Below are 18,537 nucleotides of genomic sequence, written 5' to 3' on the forward strand. Positions count from 1 at the left end.
GAAAGTACAGTAGACTAGTGTGAGAATATCCAATTTAACTAAAATCGTCAAGTGTATGTTATGATTGTCCACATTCATAGAAATGATCCTCCATTCGTCCATTAAAAATAGGGACACTCGTCTGCTAAGCTACAAAACCACGAGTGGCGATAGAAGACCAAGGCATGCGCGTTTACTTTTCATGAAGAGCCTTCATCAGATACAGTCTGCTAAAGCTTTGTCCAGCCACTCTGCAACCCATGCATTAAGATGAACGTCATTACAGAACGAGGCATATCGAATGTACGATATCAAGGAAAAAATGCATGCAAAATGAAATATCGCAGAAACATATAAAGTAAAAGAGCTATAAACAGCAAATAACCAATCCATACAGCCAACTGAAAACAAACTTGCAGAAGGTTTACACTATACCCATTGATTTGGTTGCAATAGTTTGCAATTTGATTTGTTACGAGGAAACTATCCAATCTTGATGGCTCGGGGATAGGCTTGAAGATAGGGTTTGTGGGATCCTCCTCAGGTAATGGCTCTTCCCCTGCATTCTTCCGCGCAACATTTTCAGCCCTACAAGGAAAATAGTTGAAGCATTTTTGACAGAACCCACAACACCCGTAATCTTAGTACGAAAGCGCATGCTCAGATAATTAACTTGGGTGTACAGCATAACACTACCTTCTCTTCTGAAGCCAGGCCTGCTTCTGTGCTTCTTGACGAGACAGATTCCTGTAGTAGAATTGGAACTGGAGAAAGAAGGGTCATATCATGTCACTGGCCAAGTATACAGACTTATTTGCAAATAATAGATACTGACCTTTTGTTGTTCCATTGACAAGTCATCCATGCATTCAATTAGAAACTCTACATTTCTCTCTAAAATGGGACTGGTTGACAGATGCAGTCTATCATAATCACACTGACCAAATAGAGTAAGAATTATTCATTGCACACTAAGGAAAAGTAAAAGGATCAACTACGTCGAAACTAGATTACCTGAGTGACTGGAATATCTGCCTCGAGCTCAGTCATAAATGCGCTGATTAGAGCAGAGTTTGAAACCTTAATCTGGAAATGAAAGGACCAGTAAATAGTTTAACATATTGCTTAGAGTGTCGTCAGTTTGAAATCAAAAGTGGTTTACATCCAGCAATCAAAATGCAATTTTTTGTTCCATGAACTAGGCAATGTGTACAAACTACTAACCAAAGAAAAGAAACACAAGTCTACACAACTTAACCATCAAACACAATATACATATGTCAACCCCAAAGATGAATCAATTCCAAGTTTTTGATTCATAGATAGAAGCTTCTAAATATTCATATTGCAAAATCAAATTTTTTTGAAGGGGTCTGGAATATCTAAATTAGGTATTCATCACTTATACCATGGATTAAGCTTTCTATTGGACCCTCAACCAGATCATCTAAACTTATTCTATACTAATTTAAGACCCATTTAGATTCTTAATAAACTTTTGTTTCTTATCCAAAATTAGAACAAAAAAATGTTTTAAAAAGAATAATTTGGCAATCTTAGTCAAACTCGGAAATAAAAAATAAATAACTTACAGGAATCTCTTCAAAAATATCCACAAAGGAAAGATTTTTCTCCCTCAACCTGTGAGGAAAGCAAATGTAAGATACAGACTGTGCATTACTGCATTTGAGTTCATGAAAAGGACGAGTTTTACGTTTTTTAAGGGCATTAGAAAATAAGCACATACTTCTCTCCTTTGAAGTTATTTGTGCGATAAAGCTCCATGAACGTATCAGAAAGCTTCAGTGCTTTCAATGCTAGGACACCTTGATTAGCTCTTGAAGGGTCATAAATGATGCAGACACATCTTCTTATATTTTCCTGCCATCAATTTAGTAACATGTTAGACAAGCAAGACAAAACACTATTAGCGAATACGCCAAAAATGCATATCAAAGCAGAAATACTAGGTTGTGATCAACATCAACTATAGCCAATGCGACTGGCAGTCTGGAGACGAACAACCAAAGCACAATATAATGTAGCAATAGGTGAGAGAATACCTGGTAATTCATAAAAGTCTCTATCAATTCCACTGTCTGGAAAGAGCCAAACATAGTTGATTGATACCTGAAAGGATTATCACATGAGAGTGTAAAGAAAATAACAGTATGTTAACATTGTATGATTACCATTTTTCTTTCATTGAAAATGCCATGAGACTATAGCCCACTGAATGCTTGTAGACATTGTTCACGGATAAAGCCTAGAAAATCCTAACAGTCAACTATTAATGCACATCAGCAATCACATTCCAATCCTAGAACTTAGCATTGCTGCCTCGCTTGATAGTACATTGATAGTGAGATTTCCAAATTTGGGATCAACTTGGACAGCCTTTCAGTTTTTGGGATTAAATTCGCAATTCTTTCAGAATATGGGATCGGGGCACGTTAACTGCGAACTTTTCAGTTTAGAGGTTTTTTGTGTTTTTCTCCTATTTTCTCTGTTCTTATTCTTTTCCCCCTCACAAAATACAAGAATTGGATGTTTTGGAGGACTTAAGCAAGGAGAATACTTACCAACCAACAGTATTGTTGTCGACATTAACCTCTCTCAGGCATCTCATCATCTCCAGCTGATAATTAGCACCTTCAGCTTCAACCTCCTCATCTTCCTCACGGATCTGCAACATTACACAAATATGTAATATGAAACAATGAAATTATCAAAATACGCAGTCGTGCAATAAATATGATCAGCTGAAGCAATTTACACACCGGAAACGGGAAGCAATTAGTGACTTCGAGAACACTACCAACGTCCAAACCAAGCAGCTGCCCAGTAACCAGAGCCGGCGAGAACTCCTTGCAGTGCTTAATTATCTTCAGAATAACCTGTACCATATTTTACAAGCATAACGTTATAGAAATGCAATTCGATAAACAATAAATGTAGCAATCGTTGGATAGCAATCAAGCTCAAATGCAATTGAAGGTCCAAAAAAATCAAAATCAAACAATGTAAAATTTTCTAATCCACACCGATAATTGATTTCCTAACAATAAACATACCAGTCCTTCGATCTGGACGACTCTGAGCGGCGGCGTGGCCTCCTCCGTGACCGCCACTTGCAGGAAAGACCTCGTTGCAGCTGCATAGCAATAAATCCATCAAAATTCCAAACAAAAATTGATGAACGGACAGAGAAAAAGAAGAGCATACGCACTGTTTGCCATAATTCCAAGAGATGGGAGAGATGATTTGGAAAACGAAATCAACGCAAATCAACACAACCCTAATTTCAGAATTGTCAAATTTACCCTCCGAGGTTTTTTGTGTAGCCTTTGGATAGTGGGCTTCTTTTGTTATTGAATAGGCCCATATTATCGATAATGGATAGTGGGCTTCTTTTGTTTTTGAATAGGCCCATAGTATCAATAATGGTTCGTTATCTACCTTAGGTATTAATTGGAGCCGAACCGTCTTCTTATCAATTAGGTTGTGATTTTTTGACATTTCAACGTATACAAATTTGTATTAGACCATCTCCAACCATATACCAAAAATGAGACCATCGGCTAACACCATCCCACTGTGGACGACCACTCGTCCGCCTCGTTCGTCCATCCCGCTTTCGCCGACTCCAATAGCAGACGAACGCGACGCCCGAGCAGCTGGCCAGTCGCTAGGGCGTGCGTTCGTCCGCTATTGCGGATGCTCTTAGTAACATAAATAGACTAATTCACAGATACAAATCACTGTGATTTTGCCTTTGTTTCACTAGATTCTTCTTAAAAAATTTCATTTTAATACATTTTCACTATGATCATGATACGAGGTCTAGTGGTAGAATCGAAATAACGAAAGGGACAAACAGATATTACCTAAACTGTGGTTTTTTTTCAATTAAAGAAGAAATAATACAAGCATTGTGGGCTTCTGCCAACTGATAAAAGGCATCGCCTCTCAATCAGAGGCAAAACCTTTTCTTTTTACAGACAGGAGAATTATATAAGAATTGGGGATCCTTATTGGTCATAAGTAGCAATATACTGTAGTTTTTGGGAAAAATACTAAGGTACAACATCTCTAGCTCCGCCATGGCCACCACGGCAACATCTTCTATACTCTTCCCTGATTCCATGGTGCACCAAAAAGAGCTTCTGCACGATATCTATATATATGCAAACACCCATCAGTGACAGAAAGACGAGTGTAACGATGAGATATTAAGAAGCACAAGTTGTTGTATCACTAACCAATTTGATCAGATTGTAATTTTAAAAATATTGAGAGAGAAGGAACACTGAGATTGAGAGGTTTTAAGATGAGTAACGATGTGGAACTTTCTGAATCGGATGATGCATCGTGCATTAGTATAAAAAGATGCGGAAAGTAGACCTTAAGCATTCCAAGCTAGTACACTCTGATTCCCACTTCCATTCTATTCATTTGTTTCCATTCTATTCATTTGTTTGGTGTGATGGAATGAATGAGGGAATGGATGAAAATGCAAAGAAAATCCAAACAAATTAACATTTCATTCCTTATCTTCATTCCATTCCAACATTCATTCCATTCCACCCTCATTTCATTCCATCATACCAAACAATGGTATATTGATTTTTCAAATTATGATTTTATTGATAAGCAGTGGCCGGCATAAGAATCTGCGTGAGAAACAGTGTTGCATATATGGGTTTAGACAAGGAAGGAATTCAGTAAGGCAGCAGCGTATCACGTAGACATTGAATTTTCAACAACAGATGCAAACAAAAATTGCAAATAAAACTCTTCATTTCATTACAGACTCCACCATTGTCAAGCAAAAGGCTCTTGAAGTATTCATTATTATATTATAGATAATATCGAAGACTATGGAATAACTGACCTCTTTTATTCTCCTTTCCAATCTGTCAATTCACTGCTGGGTACATGTAGCTTTTTTAGTCTTTCTTCAGACTCGATGTCATTCACTGTACCCCGGCATCTAGAAGATCCACAATGACAAGCTAGTCGTTCACCAATTGAAGAAAATCTGCCACACAAGAAAACATGAGTACACTTATTGATAAAAAAAGTACAATAGCTGGATGAGGTAGAAAACCTGTAATCATATGTTAGTTCTTCGCCATAATTGATATCTCGCTTCGCGAATATAATTATGTGGTTGTTGTCATTGACAGTAATTACCCTTGAATAACAGTTTGACTGAAAGAGGAAACAGTTAGTCTTCTGCAGGAACTTAAAAATAAACGACAAAGCTGCTAAATTCAACACATACTTCACATGAGTGGTTAATCAACTGTGCTATGCTTCCCGCCTTGGTGGCATCTAAAACACGATTATCATCAACCCGAAAAATATAAGTTCCAGCCCCCTGCACCGAAGAAACGTTAGGATAATCCAAAAACAGGTATTTACTGGCACTTTATAAGCAGTCTTAAGTGAGATGAAATACCGACACTCAATAATGATGCAGATTTACAGCTGAAGGTCATTCAATACGTGAGAGTTGAATAAATTGCAAACATAAGGAGTAAAAAGAATATCACAAACAAATGGCATTTTAATAAACTAAAGAGAGAATGCAATTCTAATAGGAAAATTGGATTAAAAGTAGAAACTTACCACTAATTTATCGTAAGATAAGTGTTCTCTTCTGTCGGCTACTGAACCCCGAATAATTTCCCCAGTATACTCAATCACCTTAAATGCAACAAAATGCCAACTTAATATGCAGAACTTCAGAAATTAGAAAGAAATTGTTTGTTGTAGCAATTACCATGTCCCCAGCTTTATACGGAAGTTTAGTGAACACACCAAAACCATGTATACGAGACTTCCCTGTGGCCAAATTATTTTCAAAGGTAAATGATTAAATAGAGTACTTCCAAATAATCTATTGGATCAAAAGGCAAGATTATGGAACTCGTGGCCATGAAAGAGAAACCTTAACCACAATTAGGAATCAAAACGAAACCACTAGTATAAGAAATATTACCATATGCCAGTCTCCTCCTATAGGTCTCCTTCATGTGGTTGTACTTATCAGCAACTGAAAGAAACTCGCGAGATGACTTTAGTTGCAAGCTTCTTAACTCCAGAAGGTCTACAGAGTGCTTGGAACCACCAGGTTCACTGGATGACGTTTTGTTCCACAAGGGCATATGATGGCTAAACCCACCCGGTATATGTGGCACATTCTCCACATACAAGCGCTTTGATGAAGGACCATCTTGTCCATTTTTTGCCCGCTTCTTCCGGTAATCATAAATTTCTAACAGACAAGGAAAAAGAGAAATCAGATACCCATGAAGACACTGCTACTGTATTTCCAAAGAGATCCTCTTAAACATAGAACAATCCTACTTCCAATCTTAGTTATGGAGTATTTAGTGGACTAGCTTACACCTACTTTGTCAAGCTAACCAGAGCTTATGTCTCTCCCTTACTAAATTCCAAAATAGAAAATTAATAGCTATATAACACGATGAGAGAGTATTGTTTCCATTTTTAGAAATGTTTCATTTTTAATGGGACAAACCAAAAAGGAAAACGTTTCATTTCTAATGGGACAGAGGGAGTAGCTATATAACACGATGAGAGAAGATGATATTTTCTATCAGACGAAAACTGGAAATCTCATCAAAACTTGGGAGAATGGTAGATAAGAATATACCAGTACGAGCGCAACCGCTAGGGTTTATAGGTGGAATATATTCAACATGTTCATCTTCCTTTTGAACAACTCGTTTGTCAGAAAGCATATTTTCATTAGACTTTGGCCTGTGTTTCTGACAGAAAGAAAGAAGCTGAATGGACTGATCCTCCTCATCCTCATCAGGAGGAGCTGCATGGACTCTATCCATATCCTCAGGCTACATATACCATACACGAACCAAGTAAGGAAAGGAGTTTCCACAACTAATGGAGTATGCTTAAGCACATGGTATAAAATATAAATACACAAACATAATACCTCAAGGCAAAAGCCGGCAGCACGTGCACAGAGGGGATGGAATGCCACGCAGCAATTAAAGTCGGTGCACTGAAGAGACATGATATACATAAATATACATGATATACATAAATATAATGGAATAGACGCATAATTTCAAATTTTCAGAAGAAGAAAATAAAGATGAACATGGCAAAGTTTCTATAGAAGCCTAGTCAAAAGAATATGAACTAACATAAATGTCAACTAACCAAACCAATCACCAATACATCCCGTCAGTAAAGTTAATAGATTTGTTCCACACTGGGCATTTACTTTTCATGATTGATTAGATAGGTGATAAGTATTTTTATCCTCATTACTAGGATTCCTCAATCCAACCTTTTCCATGGAATATGAATCAAGCAAAACTAGATCACACGGTAGGAATTATCAAGGGCCTTGTGATATCCTAAAACTCCAATCCATCTAAGTAAACAAGGGATGAACCTATACTATAATCTAAGCTGTTCCTCAAAAGTAAACACCCCCTTAAGAGGAGCATAATTTTTTTTAGGATTACTGATCCCAAAAATACGCTGCAAGATGTGTGACAGCCATCAGTAGAATTTGATGCAGAATCACAGATGGACCCTTTGTGTCAAACGACAATATGTACATGTATAAAACATTATTAACTCAGATAATGAATTCTGTTAAAGTTTGGGATCCAAAGTTGAAGAAGGACAGTGTACAAGAGTAACAAAACTAAGCCATGTCACCAGACCAAAAGAACACATATCAAAGAATGCATATTTAACACAGATTGCCAAACAATCAGCTAAGCACGAAAAAAAGGATCTACCTGTATGCACGCTCCGTAAGAAACGTGACAGATGCTGCAAATTAGCTTCCACCGATCCTTCACAGAAAATAAGAACTATCAACTAATGTTCAATCATGTAGAGTTCTTAACCAATGCCATCTAAAAGATTGCTGGGCAAGTATGCTTCTCTGTGATTGGTAATCAACTGGGACAGCCAAACCTAGAAAGAGGGGAGATACCTTATTGATTCGATCAATCCCATCAATAGGTTCCATTTTTTTAATATCTGATAAACACGTTTCTGCATGAAAATAGACAATTAAGCTATGAATTTTAGTTCCATTAGGAATTAGCTATGTAGTTGTAGGGAAGAAATAGAAACCTGGAATCCATATGGCGCAAGCCAGATGAGCCCAATGGCCATCTGCAGTGGGTTTCATAGCACCTCCTGAAGTTAAATTCATTCAGAACATTAAGCTGGTTTTATTTATTGATTATCGAATACAAACAAATGGTCGAATGAAGAAGTTGAAAAATTAAAGGTGGTATTAATCTTAAAGTAGTAAAATTAAAGGTGGTATTAATCTTAAAGTACCTACTACAGGACAAAGGCAGCATAGAGGAGATACAGGTGCTCCAGGACGACATAAGTTGCATAACCAAAGCACTCCACCACTGGGCTCTAGTTCACCATAGCATCTAGCATGCACCTGAGCAGGTATACAGGACAAAAAATGAGAGAAGAAACTCAATAAAAATCCAAAACTGTGGAGTTGCCATATTCTTGAAACAGAAAATTAAAAGCAAACAAAATTTCTGGAGTACAAAGAATTAGTAGCTTAACATATGGATGGGAGGATATCAGTCTAAAAGTGTTTTCGACAACAAAGTTAGCTGATGCAAAGTCAGGCTACCTTCCTCTGTAAAATCAATTCACAACAGAGAATACTCATGGTAGAGCAGTTTAAGGAACATCAATTGCATAACTTCACTGTTCAGTATAAGAAAAGATTTTAAGAAATTGTGAAGCTGCGAGATATCAGAAATCAGACGATAAAGATTTTTTGCAAGCTTCTATAACTTGTGTGGGTGGGTTATCAGGAAAGGGAAGGGGAATAAGAAAATCAATGCAACCAGCAAAAAGTTCAAGCAATTGACAATAGATTTAGAACTAATAGACATAAGAACAGAACGCAGCATGGTCATGGTAAAACCATTGAATCTCAATACAAGAGTCTGCGAGATATCAGAAATCAGGCGATAAAGATTTTTGCAAGCTTCTATAACTTTTGTGGGTGGGTTATCAGGAAAGGGAAGGAGAATAAGAAAATCAATGCAACCAGCAAAAAGTTCAAGCAATTGACAATAGATTTAGAACTAATAGACATAAGAACAGAACGCAGCATGGTCATGGTAAAACCATCGAATCTCAATACAAGAGTCTTGCCGACAAGTCAAGCAATACGATTTTTGCAAAAATCATTTATAAAAATTTGAAATCAATTAAAAAGAAATTAATTTAGTAGCAAGTTTCTCCAACATAAGTGCAAAACACTGAGAATAAAGAAAATAAAATAGGAAAGCTATTTATAACAATGGTTCCTTGACAGAAAGGAGGACCAACTCGCTGTATTAATGTAAATAACGGATCAATGCAGTTCATTTAATGACAAATCAGACAATAAATGTCACAAGATACGGACTTACCATCATCCTGCATTTGTCACACTGAAGAAATAAGTTGTTCTCGTACTCCTGAATTATATATTCGAAATCATTATTATTCAACACATGAAATATAGTTTTGCTGGTAATGAAATTATGTTTAAATATATTAGAAAAAGATGAAGAGAACCACACTTTCTGTTAACTCATGCAATCTAGAGCAGAAGAAATCATGAAATGACAGAATCCAACTGAAACCTGAGTTAAGAGTCAATCCTTTTCCACAAAAAATACTACCTCATCCATATGGCAAACATTGCACTTGTCAAGGTCCATCCATGTAACTGTAACAGGTCGGTAACCAGCAGACGAGTTTTTCATTTTCTTACAGGCCAACTGGGAACCCTTCACAACTGACCGGGAATTGGACATCTCCTGTAAAATATAATACATTAATATGAAGGCATATGTGAGGCCATGTACAGTTTCGATCCGCCACAACAAATCAAATGATGCTCCAAGTAAGTTAAAAGGTAACAGCAATTAATCCATCCCTAATATAATAAAAAAATAACACTATGAGCATTCACTCAGACACTCTACAAGCCTCATTAAGGTAGTACCCGATGTGTAAATATCAGTCAACTGAGATAAAAGATCTCACACATTACAAATTATTAAATGTTGAGCAGCTATACTGCATACTTAAGTAATAGAGCCTGCTTGATTAAATTAATGAAACCCAAATCAAAAAATTGACGTCGCATGAAAATCTGTTGGATGGTAAATTGCACTACTGATCATCATTTGAAACACTAATTATGTGATCTTCCCAAAATTCTACAGAGAAGATGTTGCGATTTCAAGATCTTCAAATTTGGTTATCTAAAGAAATAAAATTTGCTAAGTTCTTTTTATCTTTTTCTTCACATTTCACCATCCATTTCTCGTCAAAATATTCCCTTTTTCTCCTCTTCACCTCTTCAGCCCCCCTCACATCCGGCCCATGGCCATGGCGATGTCGGGGCCGGAGGCCACTCCTGCGTTGGAATGAGACCGGGTCATTTCCCTCTCTTTGCTTGTTCATTTTCCGCTTTGCTCTGGTAACTTGCTCTTCGTTTCCCTTTCTCAGCTTGTTGGTCTTCTGCTTCATCATGGTAAGCTTGATGGTTGATGGGTGCGTAGATCTGAAGGAAAAGAGATGTTTTTGCAATGTTGACAGATTCGATGAGAAAAGGTGGTGGAGCTTTTAAGAAGAGTGTAAATGGAATAGCAAAAGTTGTGCAGACAAAGAAGGTAAAACTGAAATGGCAAGCAGGGAGGGACAGAGGAAAGTGCAATGAAGAAGACAAAGCCAGTAAGAGAAACGAGGTGACAACAAAAGCTCAAGACGTCAAGAGGAAAGAAAGAAGCAGAACAAGAGCCTGATGTTATAAAGAAAATGGAGATAAAGCAGGAAATCAACTCGCAGAATAAAATGGCTGATTACAAAAGATTAAAGTAAATGGTTGAGATGAGTTTCTCCATAGACCGCCGCCATTTAGCTAAATGAGGTATTTTTAAGATTTAGGGTTTTGAAATCAATGCTCACCAACCTTTTTGGCACAAGAGGTCTTAATGCAATGACTTGTCGCATTAATATTCGCCGAAGTTAAGAAATGGGAAAACAACTCTGCATACCAAATGGGCTATAATTACCTGAAATATTTCAAAATATTAATTTCCCTTATAGTTAGAGAAACAGTGAGTTACATATTTGAGCGAGAAAAACTAAGAAGAAAATAGAATCTAGTTGTATCCAGGTACACAAAAAATTCAAGGCAATTCCTTTTTTTATTTATAAGAAAATAGAATGAAATCGGATGTACCGGTGCATGAGAGTCCAACTCATTTCTGTTCATTGAAGCACTTGAAAAATAATAAACATTTTAAGCATCACATAATTACCAATGTAAAATTCTAAAAGAAACTCAAAATGGAAAGTTGTAGACCACTAGACCAAAATAATGAACACTCTATAGGATACGAATTTATTTAACAAGATATATGACAACCAAAGTAGAGAATAGTAACATAGTATAGACTAGTAAATAACCTACTTTGACAAGGTTAAGATGGTGATTGGTAAATAAGTACCTTTATGAGTCTGGAAACTTTTGGGTGGGAAAAACCAAACATATAAGAACCAGAGGAAAACTTCTGATCAGCTTTACAGTCTTTATTTCTGATTTGCATGATCCTGATCTTTTTGTAAATTTTATTCCAGCAAGCTGATGGTGTTGGTCCATTGAACTGCAAAATAAAGACAATAAAAACAAGACAAAGCTTGAGTGAGCAGGCTCATGAGTAGGCAGTAACTAACTGTAACAAGTCCAGACTTATAATGAAACGACTGTATCTCAATAATGAACAAGGACCGCCTAGGTGCCTCTTTGCCTTGGGTAAAAGTTAAATACAGCCAGTTGACTAATATAAGCTCCCAAGCCATACCTAATTGGAAGATTATAGTATTCCAACACATGAGACAAGGCGGAGCGGTTTTGGGAGTGGACTGCAAATGATGTAATTGGATGAACAGTAGAATGTGACAGAGGACAGTTCGGGAGTGGAAACTAGGGCTTGGGATTTTATTTTCTCAATAAAAGTCTCTGTACTGAATGGGGTGGGGAAGTGCTCAATTCCATGTATTTCTGAGACGAGACAAGTCAATGTTCTTATACTGGAAATGTGTTGCCGGAAATGCTTGGACATTTGTTTAAAACGGCAAGATGTTGGGATCAAATTATGTTATTCACCCTATTATTTATTTAATGACCAAGATTACAAAGTAAGGCTCCTGCCACCATATCCATTATTAAGGTTCCTTCATATAAGATTATATTTTATATGCCATTCTCTCTTAGAAAAACAAGAGGACAGCCAGCTTTGGAATCAGGCATTGACAGGATTACTCTTCGACAGAAATTCACAAATTTACCAGTTTATTTTAAATATGAAACACTAGATACAAACCTCAGGCAGGGAAGGCATGACTTCACGGAATGAAAATAGAATGGCAAATAAAAAGGAGGAGTTATAGGGAAAGGTAAAAGGTGCCATGCAAATTTGATAATATAGCTATATCTGATACCTCTTCTCCATTATCTCCTTTAACTTTAAATAGAGGTTTGGTCCTCGAGTCGACATCTCTCAGTACTTCCATCTCATACATAGTATGCAACGTTGGATCTGAAGTAGAAAGTGAAATGTAAAATGGTAGCAGTGATGAGGGAGTAAGAAGTACCACATAACTTTAAATTATTAATTTACCTGTTAAAGATGTAAACTTCCTTACAGCAGTGTATCCCTCAGGCCATATGTATTTCTCATTTCGGAAATTATTGGAGTCTCTGACAATCTTTCCTGCATAATGATACACATGCACACACTGAATTGTCAATTATGCTGTGAGCTCCTGCCTCGTTAAATATGCTGGATTAATGGATACCACGACATGGTCAAGAAATTAACTAATAAGGTCCTAAGAACTAATGACCACTAACAGTAAGTTGCAGCCTTGAAGGTCCTTACAAAATATTCGAAAATACAATGTTGTGACCAGACCAAAACCAACAAGGCCTAATTAATAAATAAAGAGAAAGCAACAAATGCAGCCACATATTATCAATATGAGAAATTAACATGACTTACCAAGGCTTACTATTTGTAACTCTCCATCTTCCAATTTACAGCTTTTGAGATCATCAAGTTTCTTAAGTATCTCATCATAACTCAAAGACTCACCATCCGAGTCAGCACCATCTTCATTCACCCCGCTTCTATTATCCTTTACATCACGGTCAACACCATCTCGCAGCTGTTGCATTTTTACCGGTAGCCTCTGTTCACTGAGATATCTGATCACAACAGCTAATTCAGAGAATTCCAAGGAATTGTACTAGTGAAATAAATGAAAAGAATTTTAATTGCAAGTGATAAACAGACATCTCATGTTTATTCCTAACCTAGAATTTTAACATAAACACCTATTATATTTTCACCAGAAAATTGAAATGTATAAACAATGAATGGTCTTCCACATATCCAAGAAGTACAAAAACTACAATGCCAGGATTGCCAGAAATACATTGGTGCAGTATTATTCAGCCAATATCCGTGTCCCAATTATTTTCACTGGGCATTGAATAACCACAAGTGTTTCAACTTTCAACAAGCACACATCATAAGAATTAGGTGTCTAGGCTCTAATCTGCAAAATAATGTTTCAAGTATTGTGAGTAAGCATGCCTATAGAAAACATGAAAAGCCCAGCAAAATTCAAAACATGCAAAAGTCATACTTAGAGTTTGCCAGGTTCTGTCTCCAAATCATCCAACACAACTGAACACCCAGTTTGCTGATGCACTTCTTCATATTGAGGCTCAACTGGTACCAAAGCCATCTCATTTACCCCGAAATCCAAACGCAGAAGGTAGGCGGTGCTAAGGTTTAAGGTCAAATCACTTTGGCTATGAGGAGTAATATTTTTTTTACAGAATAGACACAAGAAACAGAAAAATTAAGAAAATACGACTAAAAGCAGACATGAATTACGAATTCACGGCCATCCTAAGCACATCCACGTCGCTTGAGAATATCTGACAGCATTTGTACTGAACATAAAATATAGCATGAAAAATCTAAGAATTCCGATTAAAAAAACTCACGCTTTTGCCTCCTCCAATCCTCGAACAAAAGTTGGTTTCTTGCACTTTGAATGACATGAGGAAAGAAGGCCCTTGAGGAATTGGATAACTTGTTTGCGCGGAACCCTGATTAAAAAAGCAGATATAAATGGAGTAGACTGAATGGTGACCAATTTTTAGCAAAACAATCACTCTCCAAAGAATCTTCAACTTTAAGTCATAAATAATACCTAGCAAAATCATAGGTGCCAAAGAATTGTACAATCACAGACTTTTCTCCAGAAATTTTGTTCAATCCCTTGTATTTACCCACATGAGATTCGTCTAAAACAACTGCCGGCCACACAGCATGTCCTACATCAGAGAAAATAGAGGTAACAGCATATACTTAGAAAACTTGCATAGATTAGAAAGTAATGAGACAGACCGACAATTACAAACTAACAAATGAGGAAGCTCAGGCAGCCAGCATATATAACAACAGAAAGAAACAGTACATGGGAGAACACAAATTCCCTGATCCCACAAAATCAGAAAATATGCTACAGAGAGTAATCATATTATATATAATCAGATTATGTGCAGGGGCTGAAAAGGATGAGCTTGCAGCGTATGTACACGGAGTGAAACAATGACATGCGCTTTTAATTTGTTCATAATATTAAATTGAGACTAAATTTAAAATTCTAAGCTCCTGGTGATGTGAGAAAATGCAAAGAACCCTTTCTGTATCGTCTTACTATCTTAATGATATCAAAGTTTATGAAACCTTTCTATCTTTACTTATTTGAACCCATCAGATATCAAAACTCTTAGATGAAATGAACTAAACTACTGAACTATAATGATCAGGTAGTGCAGTCCACTGGATAGACCGGCATTTTAACTTAATGCAAAGCCAGAAGCAGATAAGAGACAAACCAGTAAGTTTGGCCCAAATCAGATCACCGGTTTCTATCTCTTGGCAATCATCATCTAAAGTGGCAGCCAAAACCATCATCTCATTAGCATCAAGTTCATCAGCTTCCGGGCTCTTCTCACATAACTTCAACTCCATACTTTGCATCTCCTTCAAAGAGATATGAAACTTTATACGTTCTTTAGATAAAACCAGATCTTCTTGCTCTCCATCCTCATACTTCAACTGCATAGTTCCCCCCACATATTACCAATGTGCCAGCATTAACTTAGTTGCATGATATAGATACACGTTAATAAATTAGTGTAAGGTAAAAGAGAATTTACATGGTGCCGACGAGTTTCATAATTGTACCCTGTTATATGGCCAGAATACCAGCTTGCATCCAGTGGCCAGTATACCTGTTCCATTCAGCAACAATTTGAGCATGAAATGGGAGGAGAGATTAATTTACATGTAAAAGTTATACGGATTGTCCGATTATTTCCACAGCAGATCAGTAACTGAAGAAATGTAATTATCACTGTTATTGGTTATTGAAGTTCTGACCTTGCATTGCAACTCAATGAACTTGTCTGGATCAACTCCCTCGAAACTCAGCCTGCACCCAAACAACAAAGTACAGACACCATGAAAACATCATCAACCTGTGAGCTTGAGCACAAAAGACTAGAAAAGGGACCGACACATACCGGACCCATTTCTTCATCCGTCGAGCTCCTAAATTCTTTACAACCGTCTCCGAAGAATCGATTTTTCGTTTATTTGTGTTGCTATTATTAACAATCTTACACGCATTCCTAGTTTCCCGAACATTTTCACAATCAATTTTGTCAAGATCATCACTCAACGACGTTGGATCATCTGATTCTCCTGACGACTTACAATCACTCCCCAATTCCACATTCCGAACCCTCCTCCGCTTCATGACAGCCCCCTCCCCCCTTCCGTCAGCCTCCAATTCTGCATCCAAAAGCAGCCCCTTCATAAAATTGGTGTTCTCCGCCCTCTTCCGGCGCCTCGAGTAAACTATACCGAACTGAGACTCCAGCGTGATCGGGTGCTTCGTCAATTGACCATTACCGTTCGTTTGCGGAGGCTTCCGCGCTGCAGCCTTGACCTTCTTCGATCCGGAGGCGGTGACGCAGGGAGATGTAGCGGAGTACAAGTCGCAGAGCGGGATGTACTTGAGGGGCGCTCCGCCCCTATGAAATTCATCGTCGTCGCTGAGCTTTGCACCGCCGTTCTCGGGTAATGCGTCGGCAGCCATGGCTCTTCTTCAATCCCTCTGGCTGTGGGGAATAATTAGGTAAATCTTTATTAGGGTTTTTCAATGGCGGAGCGAAAAATTGATTTCCCGCCGTGGGCACCTGAAGAGTGAGAGGGGCTTCTGTTTCTGCAGCTATATATATAGTGCGTCTCCTTTGACATGTGTGAATTGCAGGGACAAAACTCTTCTTCTCTCTAACAAATCCTTCTTCAATTCCCATTCTTTTCGTTATTTCGATTTCTTTACAGACTTATATTTTCTGTATTTTTGCAAATTATCTCTCTCTCTTTCCATATATGATTATCTTTAGTTAAACAATACTCCTATTAACAAATTCGATAATCGTCCCTGTTTTTCCTCGAGGTCGTCGGCATCAAATTGGGCAAATTTACAGAATTCAGTTAATGTGTGCGAGTTTCAATTAAGATAACGAACATGTAATGAAATTCAAAAGATTTTCTACAATTAGAATAATACTAGTATCAATTTTCAAATATCGGAACGTCATAGATTGTAGTATAACATTTAAACGTAGATCAATGCAAAAAGGTTGCAACACGAGACGAATGAGCTGCTCGTGCAGTTTTGTGCGAGTTACCGATGAGCTATATTTCAGATACTGTCAGATCGGATTCATGTAACATGATCTTAACACAAGGCGTATCAACTATTTGTGCGAGTTTTATGAGTAACATGATCTTAACACAAGGCGTATCAACTATTTGTGCGAGTTTTATGAGTAGTACATGTTAAAATGGAAATAGTTTAGCAACATACTATGTTTTAGATCTTGTGGGGTCACAATTAGTAGTACTAACATCAGCGTGGATCCATGCAAAAGGATGATGACACGTAGTTGTTTGTGCGTCAAAACGGAAAAAAAGGTTGGCAGTTGCATGTCATTTAGATGTTGTCAACGAGTTTTTTAACATGCAGGTTAGTTCCAAACATAAAATATTCATTTATGTCGTTATCAATTGTCAGCTTGGATATTTTGATAGTACACAATTCCACGACAATAAGAATAAAGACTTTACTGCGCACGCCCTACATTCATTGTCGCTCCCCCTCTACAATCGTCGCCTCCTTCCCTTCTTCCATTGTCGTCTTCTTCTCTTTCCACTGCATCATCCCCAACCTCTGCAACGAATTTCTCGCGGTCGGGGGAGACTCCCCGCCAATTCAATGTCTCTTCCCACACCTCTCATAACTCACCTTGCACATACACCAAACACGCACCGGAGACTTGCTCTAAAAAATACTCCTATCAATTCCAACATTAAAATTCGAGGAATACTTGTATAGTTGTATTAACATTGCTCCTAAAAAAAAGGTACTTCAAGGGGCCATATTTATTTACAAAGGATAACTTCGATGCATCATTAACTCATATATCTTGCAATTTTAATTTTATTGTCGAAAAATTAACTTAGAATATTAAAACTGACAAGTTTAAATACTTTTTTTACAAAAAATAAAAAAAAATCGATTACAAAAAACCTACACAACCTTCAATAGTCCAATTAATTTAAGATTTGCGTATTTGCAGTTTTACTTTTGCCATCATTTTTTTGTCTATATATATTTTTCCTCTTATCATAACATTTTATAATGGAAAATTTATAAACGATGCATCTTAAATAAAAGATTAGGAAAATATAATAAGAGTAATTTTTTTAATAAATTTTGTACTTTTTTTTAGACGATGGTCTCTTCACTAAAGCCCATTTCCAGCATATTCATATTCTGTCTAAACCCATTTCAAAAAATGGCCTTTCAAATTCTACTATGTGTGCGCATACCCAACCGGGTCGGGTCGGATGCGGGCCCAACCCGAACTCATCTGTGACGCAAACTCATAATCTATTTTATAAAAGTAATTACATAAATAAAGTAATATTAGTAATGAACAAAAAGTAATTGTTGTAGTATAAGATTATCTCAAACCTAAAATTTTCAGCTGCTCCATAAACATTTCAATTTTCAACTACAAATCTACAATACCAATAACCAGGCCAAAAAATTTCGTCCATAATTTTGGCTACAATTCTATTTTTCTCAATTTATCATTTATAATTATTATTCCAATTTGATATAATATTTAAATTGTGATTTTTGTAAAATGAAAATAAATTAATAAAAATTCAAAATTGTACTTTAGTTAATACAAAATCTGATTACTGTTTATTTTGATTTAATCCAAAAATTTGTTGTTAGATTTAATTTGTAGTAGTACTACAAATTGGGTTC

General features: G+C 36.9%; 2 protein-coding genes across 3 annotated transcripts; both read right to left on the bottom strand.

Annotated features, from left to right (window-relative positions):
• Positions 1–15: 15 nt before the first annotated feature.
• LOC121803622 (eukaryotic translation initiation factor 3 subunit H-like) lies at positions 16–3,322 on the bottom strand. The gene is made up of 12 exons (XM_042203253.1): positions 3,209–3,322; positions 3,054–3,133; positions 2,760–2,876; positions 2,562–2,665; positions 2,043–2,109; positions 1,727–1,860; positions 1,572–1,620; positions 994–1,065; positions 815–916; positions 676–743; positions 415–567; positions 16–230 (listed from the first exon to the last, which is right to left on the bottom strand). Exons 1-12 carry the CDS (start codon positions 3,216–3,218, stop codon positions 173–175), a joined length of 1,014 nt encoding a protein of 337 aa, XP_042059187.1. The 5' UTR covers positions 3,219–3,322; the 3' UTR covers positions 16–172.
• Positions 3,323–3,862: 540 nt separating this feature from the next.
• On the bottom strand, positions 3,863–16,595 carry LOC121803618 (histone-lysine N-methyltransferase ATX2-like). 2 transcript variants are annotated; one of them, XM_042203250.1, is made up of 25 exons: positions 15,710–16,595; positions 15,567–15,618; positions 15,344–15,418; positions 15,020–15,242; positions 14,329–14,452; positions 14,120–14,224; positions 13,104–13,300; positions 12,723–12,815; positions 12,544–12,641; positions 11,550–11,705; positions 9,711–9,848; positions 9,456–9,503; positions 8,344–8,458; positions 8,131–8,196; positions 7,988–8,049; positions 7,788–7,844; positions 6,965–7,033; positions 6,665–6,863; positions 5,987–6,262; positions 5,768–5,829; positions 5,614–5,691; positions 5,267–5,362; positions 5,090–5,193; positions 4,874–5,020; positions 3,863–4,156 (listed from the first exon to the last, which is right to left on the bottom strand). In XM_042203250.1, exons 1-24 carry the CDS (start codon positions 16,285–16,287, stop codon positions 4,879–4,881), a joined length of 3,213 nt encoding a protein of 1,070 aa, XP_042059184.1. In that variant the 5' UTR covers positions 16,288–16,595; the 3' UTR covers positions 3,863–4,156; positions 4,874–4,878. The 2 variants fall into 2 exon arrangements, with proteins under 2 accessions (XP_042059184.1, XP_042059183.1); XM_042203249.1 differs by having other exon boundaries at positions 13,104–13,309; positions 15,710–16,593.
• Between the last annotated feature and the right edge of the window lie 1,942 nt (positions 16,596–18,537).

This window comes from Salvia splendens, chromosome 5 (assembly GCF_004379255.2).
Source record: "Salvia splendens isolate huo1 chromosome 5, SspV2, whole genome shotgun sequence".
NCBI lineage: Eukaryota > Viridiplantae > Streptophyta > Magnoliopsida > Lamiales > Lamiaceae > Salvia > Salvia splendens.

Coding starts and splice junctions, on each gene's coding strand:
- LOC121803622 (XM_042203253.1), bottom strand. Junction 917..993: donor CAGATATTCCAGTCACTCAG/GTAATCTAGTTT, acceptor CTATTTGGTCAG/TGTGATTATGATAGACTGCA. Junction 568..675: donor GCCTGGCTTCAGAAGAGAAG/GTAGTGTTATGC, acceptor TTTTCCTTGTAG/GGCTGAAAATGTTGCGCGGA.
- LOC121803618 (XM_042203249.1), bottom strand. CDS start 16,287: ATGGCTGCCGACGCATTACCCGAGAACGGCGGTGCAAAGCTCAGCGAC. Junction 12,642..12,722: donor GAAGTTTACATCTTTAACAG/GTAAATTAATAA, acceptor TTTCTACTTCAG/ATCCAACGTTGCATACTATG. Junction 5,194..5,266: donor TGATTAACCACTCATGTGAA/GTATGTGTTGAA, acceptor TTCCTCTTTCAG/TCAAACTGTTATTCAAGGGT.